Raw genomic sequence first — 12,210 nt, 5'->3', positions numbered from 1 at the left:
GTAGGGGGAGACGGAGGGGGAGGGAGAGAGGGAGAGGGAGAGGGAGAGGGGGAGGGAGATGGAGAGGGAGAGGGAGAGGGAGAGGGAAAGAGAGAGAGAGAGAACTTCTGTAATGTTCTCTGAGTCCCAGAGGAAGTCCTGTCAATGTCTCTTTTAGGTTAACTTTCAGTGCTTTGAGCAGTTAAGAATCTCTGTGCTGATCACCACCCACCACAAAAAGAAGCTTCTCTGACCAAGGTTGACAGCAGCATAACCCATAAGTATAAATATTTAGAAGATGGTTCAACATGTCCATTTAGCACAGCAGTAGGTTCCCTGACCCAGAGCCTGTGGTCTCCTCAGGTCATGGTATTTTGGCTAGGTTTACAGTACGAGTTCTTCCTGTGGAGCAAGCCTCCAATCCAATCAGAAGGCAGCTGGTTATACACACACACACACACACACACACACACACACACATGCACGTACACATACCAGTAGCAGTCATGCCATTATTGCACCAGTAGTCACATTTCATTCAGCAGGTTGTAGTTTGAAGGGTTCACAGCTGGATAAGGATATTAAGGACTTTTTCCTCCCAGCAGCCTGCTTGACACCTCCCAGGACTGTGAAAGCTAGCCAGCAGGGAAGCTTCCAGTCCTAGCTTGATGCTCTTTATCCTAAAACCAAAGTTTATGGTATCTTCAGCAATAGGGTATTACCATCTAGCTCTGGTGTACAATGGAGAAGAATGGCAATAGCCTGCATTGTTTTGGATGGCTCCTGGGGCCTCCCTGACCAATGGCTTTTAGGAGGCATCCCATGCCTTGGCACTTAGATTTTCACTTTTCACCAATGGTTTCTGAGAGGAGCATTGTTTACCCAATGCAGGATATCTCCTTCCAAACTCTTTTAACTATAGATTTAATAAGCTTGGAACATAGTAGATTTCCATACCTCCTTAGCTTGAGATAAGCCCTACCCCACCTTCTTGTCTTCCCTGTCCCCCTCTTAACTTGTATCTTCTCTTAAACCCTTCCTCCTCAAATACAGCTCCATCTTTTTCATGTTGCCTGTTTTTAATACCCACATCTTTTATATTATTCATGCTGGCATGGAGACCTACAGTCTTCAGCTCAGACATATTTTTGTTTTGTTCCTTGGCAATCTCTCTTCCACTTTTTTTAAATCTTATCTTCTGTAATACAGGTAGATTGGGTGTTGAACCTCTTAACCTCCTCTGTTTCCTTCATCTTTTGTCACTGTTTGTTTCTATAGGATTTCTGGGAGATTTCTGAAGCTTTGCATAGTTCCTAAGGTCATCTTTATTACCCATACTCAAATCACTACAATAACAGTAAAATGATGGTGATTCCCAGTAGCAGTTTTGTTCTCTCCTCCGTTTAATAAAACTCTGTTCTCATGTCATAGCTGAACCATCTTGGACCTGACTGAGAACTGGTTACGAGGTCTTTAGTGCTGTTCTTGCTGCTATTGAGAGTCTCATCTTTTCTTCCTGCCACTGCTTACCTTAATCTAGGCTTTTGCCAACATCGTCTGTCTGTTGTGTCTTGGAAGAAACTAAGAAGATGCCATGGCCACTGTAGTAATGAACATATGGCATCTGGGATCACCTGTGGAAAAAACTACAGAGACATGAAAGCTAGAGGTGGGGTTAGGAGGGAAGAGGGGCTAGCGAGAACAGGAAGATAGGAGAGAATAGTGGGGTAGAAATAATATGATTCACAATACACTGTGCCTAAGTCAGAAACTGTCAACAATTTAAAGAAAACCTTTTTTAAAAAGCTGGTATTATCTCTGCAGATAAAGGCATCTCTAGCTGATAGGATTCACTTCTAAGATTAGATGATCTATGCTGGATGCACCCTAACTACTAGAGGCTCTCTCTCTTTCATGGTGATGCTGAATTCTACCTATGGGCAGAGATACTCCTTGGGCTGTTAATAGACTCCTGTTTTTTACCCACCCTGTCACACTTCCAAAATCCCCAGTTGCTGAAAGACTGTACAGATAGATACTACCCCTGGTGACCTATGGGAGCCACAGACTCCTCTGTCCTTCTCCAGCCATCCCACACCTCCATTATCATGGCCTTCCACCATCCTAGTGAACCGTCTCACTCCTGAATAATGCCCATTGACTCACAGAGGGCACAGAGCTTATGCCTGGTGTAATTGCTTCCCAGTCACTTTAGTGATAGCTTGGGAAGAAAAGGTGATGGGTGTGCTCAGTCTGCTCTTGTTAATCCTATGAGTTGCCCCCTGCTTTTGAACGTGTTCTGTTGTGTAAGCTCAGAAACCATCTATATATCTTACACCATAGCAAGAGCCCACAAAGCAGTCCGGACTTCAGTTACTGCGCAGACACAGGATGTGTGCAGAAGCATCTGCTGTGCTTCTCTGTGTGTTTGCCTAGGTGAATGTACACTCTAAAGGTGACATTAAGGTGACCTAATTCTTGATAAATTTGAGGGAAATTTTTTGAAGCTATGACTTTTCTAAAAAAAAACACCCTGCCCTTCCTGATGCTGGAGTAAAATTGATGAGGGATAAGTAACAGTTTCAGCAGAAGGCAGCCAGCCCAGCCTCATCTGGCACATCGTGTCAGTGGCACTCCCAAGCCCACCCTGGGGGCTGCAGTCATATTCTAGTTTCTCCAGCTTGGATGCGCTTTTGCCTCCAACAGCAACAGCTGTGCTTTGGAAACTCACTGAAACCCTCTCCACCTCCATCACAAGAAGAGGTGGGACTCCCACCCCACTCCTCTGCTGCATGCTTGTCTCACCTCATTGCCTATACACAAGTCAGAATGCTCAGCTTTGATTAAACATCTCTAGGCTTCCATCTCGTGCTCCCCCTGCAGGAAGAAGCTGAGGTTGCCTCTGGGCACTCCCTGTGATGACCCCCTCACTGGGCTTCCTTTGTCCCCCTTCCTCAATATCCTTAGTTGTTTAGCCTTTCCCTACCCAGCATTCCCTTCTCAATCCTCTCCCCATGAAGCTTTGTCTCAGATGGGCTAGAGGTAGCTTGAAATGACTGACTGGCTCTGTGTCCCGTTCTCAACAGCACCTTAATGAAAACCTGGCGAAGCTCACCACCAAGTTTGAGAAAGCAACAGCAGAGAAGCTCAAGTGTCAGCAAGAAGCTGAACTGACCGCAGGCACCATTTCGCTTGCAAACCGTCTGGTGAGTGTGAACTCTAATTACATTAGCGGTGCTTGTCAAGTGCCTCAGAGGTGTGAATAGATGAGCTCAGCGCAGCTCAGCGCAGCTTTGACTCACCCGTGGGAGGGAGAGTATATTAAAATGTGGGGAGATGCTGGGACTGTGACCTGTTACATATGGGTACTCAAGTCTTCTCTGTTCAAAGCTGATGTCAGAAGGTGATAGTTAGACTGAAGGGTACACTGGATCTACAAGACAGCTGGCATAGGCGTGGCCATGCTTCTCTGATAAACATGGGCCAGAGGAGCTATCATATTGTGGGTCAATCCTAGAGTTTGTATCCACATACAAGATTAGGGACTAAGACGCAGAAAGGAATAATTAACCCTAGCATATCTCAATGTGACCTTATTCATACACACTTATGCGGACACAAAGGGAAATTGGCCCTCCTGAGAAAATAAGTCTAAATGTTAGAACAAAGATGTTTCTTTCAGGGCATCTGTTGCTATATAACAACACCCCACCCCCCCAAATTATCCAAGAGGAAAGTGTATATATGCTGTCCTTGGGTGAGGTAGGAGAGAGCTGATACTGATGGGGGAAGGACCAGGGAAGGATACAAAAGGGGCTAAGTGGTATTGCATGTCTCCTGAATTTTTTACCCAGTGTTGGAGGGTTGCAATACACACACTGTTTATAAGACTAAGATTTCCCTTCTTGTTTCATAGGAACTGTTTTAGAAAACAAAAGACCACAGGGGGCAGGGATTTGGGTAGAATTTAGCTTTCTGTGTTGTCTTCATGCCTGAGGAATTCAGTGTTACTCGGGCCTGGGGCTGGGCTGGGTTGAAGAGTCCAGAATAACTTCCTTCACCTGATAGATACTTTAACAGGTACGACTAGTAGAGTGGACTCAGAGCTCTCTCTCTCTCTCTCTCTCTCTCTCTCTCTCTCTCTCTCTCTCTCTCTCTCTCTCTCTTTCTCTGAAATCTCTCTGGTAGAGTCATCAGATAGGGTGGAACATCTCTGATGATTCTATTAAAGTGTATGCTAGGCAGGACTCTACAAGCCAGCTTTTCAAGAAACATATATCACTCTCATAAAACCTGAAACCAAAATCTAGCACAGTGCCAATCACTTCCACCAAAATAGTTACAAATTCAGGTGTCTACAAAGAGACCACTGTTACTTTTGAAATAGACAACCTGCAATCCTACTATGTGCTTGGCCTATTTAACTCTAGCCTGCCTTTATGAGAACAATGTAACCAGCTTTACCGTGCTTTACCTTTCTTATATAATCAGCTTTTACAGCCTAAGCTAGTGCAAAGCTTTAATCCTGAATTATGGGTTCCCATGCCCATATTCATGTGGAGATAGACAAGTATAACTTCTGTCTTGTGTCTGTCTTGTTTTGTTTTGAGATGAACTCTCACCTTGTAGTCTAGATGATCCTCCTGCCGTGGCTTCCTGAGTCTTGAGATTACAGATGAGAACCACCATACCTAACTTTGAATGAGCTGTTACAGAATCTGTGGCCTTTTAAAATTCCTCATGGCTTGCATTTCTAGCACCCCCAGCACGGAAGACTAGAGATCAGCTTCTACTGAGAGTGACTTCCCTTTAGCCTCAAGTCTTTGCAGCACCACCTTCACCGAAGTAGGGAAATATAACCAATCACTATCCTCGCTTATTCCAGCTACAGCCATATTTCCTTTAAGGAGCCATGTGTAGTAGCCACCACTGGACTGAGCCATTGTTTGGTGAAGATGTTAATCCACATGTTTTCCAGTTGTTGTGTGTGATGATGTTGCATTAAGACATAGAAAATAAAAATAAAAGATAGGAAGGTTCCTTTTGGAGTAGTTTAGACCAAGAGTGAGATAAGTAGGATTTCTTGCTTCTCCCGCTATGTCTTCCCTGTCTCAACTTTCTGGTCTATGGCCTGTCTGTTGTATTTATCTGGTCTGTACATGTTGTCTGTCCTTAACAAAGGACTTTGCTCCTTGTCTACTGAACAGAACAGAAATCAATGGTATGGGAAAGGGACAAGGGATATTTTTCAACAGAAATCTTTAACAAAATTTTACCAGAAGGAGGTTATATTACTGACCATGACTGACCCAGAATAGCTCCCAAAACCTCACAGATGTATCAGCCAATATCTGCATGTTGTTTCCAATATTTATGATTTAGGGGATATTTGTTTTAAGGTTGTTTCCAATCTGTTGGCTGCCTTGAGCAAATAATTACTACAACACACACACACACACACACACACACACACACACACACACTTTATTCTGAGTCAGGGGCATAGGAGTAAAAATTTAAGATCAAAGCTTTTGTTAGCTCAGGTTGTAAGAGCTGATTCCATAAGAAGGGCAAAGCATAGTAAGGTTGGTTACATTGTTCTCATAAAGGCAGGTTAGGTTAGAGTTAAACAGGCTTAGCACATAGTAGGATAGCAGGTTGTGTACATAGACCTACACAGTCTCAAAGCATATTATCAGCTTAATGCAAGGACAGGCAGAACAATGTGTCTCCCCAGCTACAGGTAGGACAAGCTGCTATGCAGCCATCAGATGATCAATTTTATCAAATGTTTTGGTTTGGAGAAGGGCACTCCTCAGATATGCGAGAAATCAGCCAGGTCTGGCTGGTCAGCCTCCCATCTAGCTCTTTACTTGGCTTTCAAAACTCAGCACAGCCTTCTCCATTGCTGTGGACTCCTCCATATATATTTCCATGGAAGGCTGTGGGACTGGGTGTATGGATGTACAGGCACCGTAGCCATTTCTGGCTCTACCAACAGCGATTCTGTAGAGAAACTTGGACTTCACTGTTCTAGTTTAACATGACAGAGCTTTGTCAGGTTGGCTAGTCCCTTCTGCCTCTGCCAGCCCTAACAATATATGATATTCTCCTCAAGAAGAGAGATGTCTCCCAAATATGAGCCAGGCCAGTTGAGCTGTGTTCTGTAGTCCCTGGTATTTTGTATGCACTCACGTGTATACACCTTCTATCGCTCCCTTGATTCACCCCCATCGTTCCATCCACTGGGAAACTTTTTAAGGCACCTGGATGTGATTTTATTTTCATATATCCAGCCCTTAGGGAGGAGAAAGAAGAAAAGGCTAGTTTTCGAAAATGTCTTACAGACCAGGCACTGTGCTGAGTGGGAACATACATGAGCCCGTTTCACAGCATCCCACAGAGTTGATATAGCTGTTTCCACATGTAGAACAGGCAGCCCGCTGCAGCCCGCATTCAGAGCCTGTTCTCATTCCACAGCCCTTGCAATGCATGACACAGAGCAGGGGCTTGTGTGCTGGGGCCACCTGGCTCTGGCAGCCAGAACATGGCTGATTGGCAGGGCTGCAGGATGGCAAAGAATATGCACAATGATTACTGAGACTTCCTCCCATGGGCACATGGCATGTACCCTCCTAGACTAAGTACCCGGCTCTGTGGGCTCCATCTGATGCTTCTCTCTCCTTTCTGCCTTTTAAATGGTAGGTTGGAGGCCTTGCATCTGAGAACATAAGGTGGGCAGAGGCTGTGCAGAACTTCAGACAGCAGGAAAGGACGTTATGTGGCGACATTCTGCTTACTACAGCTTTCATCTCCTACTTGGGCTTCTTTACCAAAAAGTACCGAAAGAGCCTCATGGATGGGACCTGGAGACCCTATCTGAGCCAACTGAAAGTACGTAAGGCCTGAATTTGTCCTCTGTGTGTCACTGAGATCATATGAACCCAATCACCCAAACCTTCCTGTACTTGTCTATGTACTGCCACTCCAACCTGAGCAGCAGGCATGTAGGAACATGCATGCAACATGCCCTTGGTATAGTCTTACCACTCAGGCTCATCAGTTCCCCAAACATGCCATGTCAATGGAATGCAAAAGACATCCCAGGCCAGGAGGGCTTAAGTACATTCACAGTCCAATGGAGGTACTTAGGTCCACAGACTTCCTCAGCAGGAAGAGTGAGCACAATTCACACGGTACCCTGAGGTGTATCCCAAACTCCATTCATGATTATAGCCCGATAATGCAAACTGCATTTTGTATAGTGATAGCCAAGTTTTCCCAGATCCGCTCATAAAATTCTGCCCACTTGATCATTTTGATGGACTGGTTTAAAATGGTTACAGTTCTAGGAATGGCACAGATACTAGTTCAGCAGTAACTAGTGGCACTATTTGTGTTAAATCTTTGAGCGAACAGCACTAGTTGAACTGTGATTTCATTCATCATGAACTCATGGAGGAAGAACTGTCAATCATAGATGATGAATGGCCCTTAGCAACATAGAGGGATTGGGTTTGTTTGAGACTCATAAGTGTTTTGTGTCACAGGCTCCTTTGGGAGTGCCTTAGCCTGTTTTGGGGTGCTATAACAGAGTGCTGGAAAGCAGGAAATCAATAAAGACCTGATGTTTACTTGGTTCATGATGCAGCATCCTGGTAAGTCTGCTGCAGACCTCAGTATGTTGACATTGTATGCCAGTAGACAAGAGAGCAAGAGAATGAGAGCCAAGGAGATAGATGGGATCAAATTCACATTTGTGACCCACTGTCACAGGAACTAATTTACTACCATGATATCAATGGGAGCCATGTACAGAACAGAGCCACAGTGGCCTGTTCACTAGTGATTAAGTTTTTAACACCTAAGTTTTGGGGAACACATTCAAACCACATAAAGTAGTCTGGCAAAGTCTATGAATCCCAGATCAGAAACAAGTTTTAAGCTTGGTAGAGTATCTTATACATATGTGACATATATGTAATTACAACAGTTAGGCTGAGATGAGAGGATTCTGAGTTCAAGCTCAACATGAGCAACATAGTAAAAATGTTGTAGGGAAGGAAAAGAACGAAAGAGTAGAGAGAGTGTGTGTCTTAGTTAGGGTTTCATTGCTATGAAGAGACATCAAGACTACCGCAACTCTTATAAGGGCAATATTTAATTGGGGCTGGCTTACAGGTTCAGAGGTTTAGTTCATTATCATCAAGGTGGGAGCATGGCAGCATCCAGGCAGGCATGGTACAGGAGGAGCTGAGAGTTCTACATCTTCATCTGAAGGCTGCTAGGAGAGGACTGGCTTCCAAGGTTTTAAAGCCCACACCCACAGTGGCACACCTATTCCAACAAGGCCACACTTCCAAATAGTGCCACTCCCTGGTCCAAGCATATTCAATGATGAGAGAGAGAGGGGGGTAGAAAGAAGGGGGGAAGAGAGGGATGGAGGGAAGGAGAGAGAGAATATGAGTTTGATGCTGTATCATGGGCTATCTGTTTCCTTCATTTAAACTCATTTAACCTATGACATAGTAGCATAATATTCTCACCTATAAGCTTCACACTCTAGATTTATTTAATTGAGTTGAAAAAAACTCACACAAATGACATTATGATTTAAGTAAGTTGATGATTTTTGGAAGGACACATTCAAAGCTATCCTGGATATCATGTGGCCACAGGGCCACCACTTGAACATGCCTAAAGGAAAAGGAGATGGTTTAAATAGTTTCCCTGAGTTACCTAGGCAAAACAAACTACAAAGGGAGTTGAATCAAAGAGTTTAAATGGTGTTAAGTCTAAACCTTAAAACCATTATTCTAAATGAAAGTGGCCAGACACAAAAGGTCACATAGTATAAGATTCCATTTTTATTAAATATCCAAAGTAAGAAAATCTATAGAGACAGAAAGCATATTAGTAATTGCCAGGAGCTTGCAGTAGAGAGACACAGGGAGGGATTGTTTAATGAGCCCAAAACGTCCTTTGGGGCCATGAAAATACCTGAGAGTAAATGGACCAAGCTGAAAGCTGCATAGCCCTGTGACTGTACTATCCCCCACCGACCTGCACACCTTACAGTAGTTCATTTTACATTGTGTAAAGTTTACCTCCTTTTAAAAGTTCATAAGTCAATGAAAAAGGTTGTTTATAGAAGAATTAGGTGAGCTGAGAGAGGCCAAAATAGAAAAACAGAAAGGGTTCTTCAGCCCTGAGAGTGATGTGGGTGGAGTTCTCAGGGCTGAGGATGTACTCAAGGTATGCTTGCTTTTCGGGGAGGGGGTGTTGTGAGCAGTCTTGAGGAGGGAAGATTGGATTAGGGGAAAGGAAACTTCCCTAGCCTTTTACAAGCTGGTAAAATAGATGAGTGGAGAGAGTGGTCTATGTGAGCTGGTACTGTCACCAGAAAACTGACTTGAGAAATCAGAAAATGGCAGAGAAGTAAATGCTCATATGGCTTTGGACATTATAGAAATAATCAGGTTGGCAAGATAGCTCAGTCTCCAAACCTAACTACATGAGACAGATCATAGAGACCCATAGTAGAGGGAGAAAACTTATTCACCCAAATTATACTCTGACATTGACACACATGCCATATCATGTGCACGCCCACCCACATACATATACATGCATGTACACGCAATAATTATTTTAAAGACATAAATAACATATAAAAGAATGTTACTTAAATGAATATACTAAAGAACAAAGAATTGGTCACAGGGAAAATTTCTATTGTTCATCCTTCAGGGTGATTTCAGCAACAGTAACATAGCCAAGTAAGCCCACCCACATCAGGAGGATGTTGGTCTTGCTTTTAAAGGCATTATATTATGCAATGAGACACTGTGGATTCTCCCCCACAGAGATAGTTTTCCATTCAGAGTGTCACCTCTTCATCAGGTTCCCATTCCAACCACCCCAACTCTGGACCCCCTGAGGATGCTAACCGATGATGCTGAAGTGGCTGCCTGGCAGAATGAGGGTCTCCCTGCTGACCGCATGTCCATGGAGAATGCTACCATCCTCATCAACTGTGAGCGCTGGCCTCTCATGGTCGACCCTCAACTGCAAGGCATTAAATGGATCAAGAACAAATATGGAGAAGAACTCCGGGTCACCCAGATTGGCCAAAAGGGGTAAGTGGCTGGTCACACAAGTTGTCACTGTTGCCTTTTGTATAAGAAGAAAACATTGTGTGGAGCAAACATAAACCCTGGTGTCTTATTTTTCCTCTTCTGAACTCTCCATCAGGTAAGCATCCTGATTTCTTGCAGGTTTCCTTCTCAGTTTAAGAAGTATTGAAGCGAGAGACTTGGGTACCAGCTCTGTGCTCGTTCTCATTAGAAATCATGCACTGTCAATAGGATGACTATAGTTCATAATTTATTATACGTGTCATAGGAAGAGAAAAATTCAAAGGTCCAACACAGAGAAACAGTAAATGTTTAAGAAAGCAGAAACAGTGCTACCATGACCATTGTATAAGGGATACATATATCAAATTATCACTCTATACCTCACAAGGACATACAGCTACTACATGCCAGTTAAAAGGATGCTGTACCTTCTCATTTTATCTGGGCATACATTTTCACCATCTCTGGTGTTCATCTCTTTGACAGTTATTGGTTATCAAATAGACAGTTTCAGAACCACCTAGGAGTTAAGCCTCTGGGATGCTTGTTGGGAATTGTATTGTCTAGGTTAGCTTCCAGCCCTTGATTGGGTTGATTGGAGTGGGAAGACCCCCTCCCTAAAATGGGTGGCACTATTCCCTAGGCTTGGGTCCCAAACTATATAAAAAGGAGAAAGCTTCTTTGGTAGTTTGAATGAAAATGCCCCCCATAGGCTCATAGGGAGTGACACTATTAGGAAGTGTGGCTTTGTGGGAGTGGATGTGGCCTTGTTGGAGGAAGGGTGTCACTGAGTGTGGACTTTGAGCTTTAAGAATCTCAAACCAGGTCTGTTGTCATTTATGCTTCCTGCTGCCTGCCTATCTAGATGTAGAACTTTCAGTTACCTCTCCAGCACCGTGTGTCTGCATAGATTGGGTTTTCATTGCTGTGATGAGACACCATGACCAAAGCAACTCTTATAAAGGACAACATTAAATTGGGGTTGGCTTACAGGTTCAGAGAGTCATTCTATTATCATGAAGGCTAGAGCGTGGCAGCATCCAGGTGGGCATGGCATGTGAAGAACTAAGAGTTCTACATCTTTTTTTTTCAATTTTTTATTATTTTCTTCATTTACATTTCAAATGCTATTCCGAAAGTCCACTATATCCTCCCCCCCCACCCTGCTCCCCTACCCACCCACTCCCACTTCTTGGCCCTGGCATTCCCCTGCACTGGGACATATAAAGTTTGCAAGACCAAGGGGCCTCTCTTCCCAATGATGGCCGACTAGGCCATCTTCTGCTACATATGCAGCTAGAGACACGAGCTCTGGGGGTACTGGTTAGTTCATATTGTTGTTCCACCTATGAAGTTACAGACCCCTTCGGTTCCTTGGGTACTTTCTCTAGCTCCTCCATTGGGGGCCCTGTGTTCCAGCCAATATATGACTGTGAGCATCCACTTCTGTATTTGCCAGGCACTGGCATAGCATCACAGGAGACACACACCCTATATCAGGGTTCTTTCAGCAAAATCTTGCTGGCATATGCAATAGTGTCTGCATTTGGTGGCTGATTATGGGATGGATCCCCGGGTGGGGCAGTCTCTGGATGGTCCATCCTTTTGCCTCAGCTCCAAACTGTCTCTGTAACTCCTTCCATGGGTATTTTGTTCCCTATTCTAAGGAGGAATGAGGTATCCACGAGTTAGTCTTCCTTCTTCTTGATTTTCTTGTGTTTTGCAAATTGTATCTTGGGTATTCTAAGTTTCTGTGCTAATATCCACTTATCAGTGAGTGCATATCAAGTGACTTCTTTTGTGATTGAGTTACCTCACTCAGGATGATATCCTCCAAATACATCCATTTGCTTAAGAATTACATATATTCACTGTTTTTAATAGCTGAGTAGTTCTGCATCTTGATCAGAAGGCAAACAGGTGAAGACTGACTTCCAGGGAGCTAGGAGGAGGGTCTCAAAGCCCACACCCACAGTGACACACTTACTCCAACAACACCACTCCTCCTAATAGTCTTATTCCACGGGCCAAGCATATTCAGACCACCATACTTCCCATCATGATAACAATGGACTAAACCTCTGAACTCCAA

The 12,210-nt window shown here is 43.9% G+C and overlaps 1 protein-coding gene across 9 annotated transcripts in view; it reads left to right on the top strand.

Moving 5' to 3' along the window:
* Positions 1–12,210, top strand: part of Dnah9 (dynein, axonemal, heavy chain 9) — a 337,258-nt gene that overhangs the window by 246,673 nt on the left and 78,375 nt on the right. For all 9 annotated transcript variants that reach the window (XR_003949434.1, XM_006533213.4, XM_017314522.2 and 6 more), the window contains 3 exons: positions 3,066–3,185; positions 6,685–6,873; positions 9,883–10,118. Coding sequence is in view for 8 of the 9 variants with exons in the window: in XM_006533213.4 (XP_006533276.1) it covers positions 3,066–3,185; positions 6,685–6,873; positions 9,883–10,118 (545 nt within the window). In the remaining variant the exon portion in view is untranslated. The remainder of the gene's footprint in view (positions 1–3,065; positions 3,186–6,684; positions 6,874–9,882; positions 10,119–12,210) is intronic.

The sequence above is a fragment of the Mus musculus genome, chromosome 11, assembly GCF_000001635.26.
Source record: "Mus musculus strain C57BL/6J chromosome 11, GRCm38.p6 C57BL/6J".
Lineage (NCBI taxonomy): Eukaryota > Metazoa > Chordata > Mammalia > Rodentia > Muridae > Mus > Mus musculus.
The sequence above is the reverse complement of the archived record's forward strand: the minus strand, read 5'-3'. Positions and strand labels throughout refer to the sequence as shown.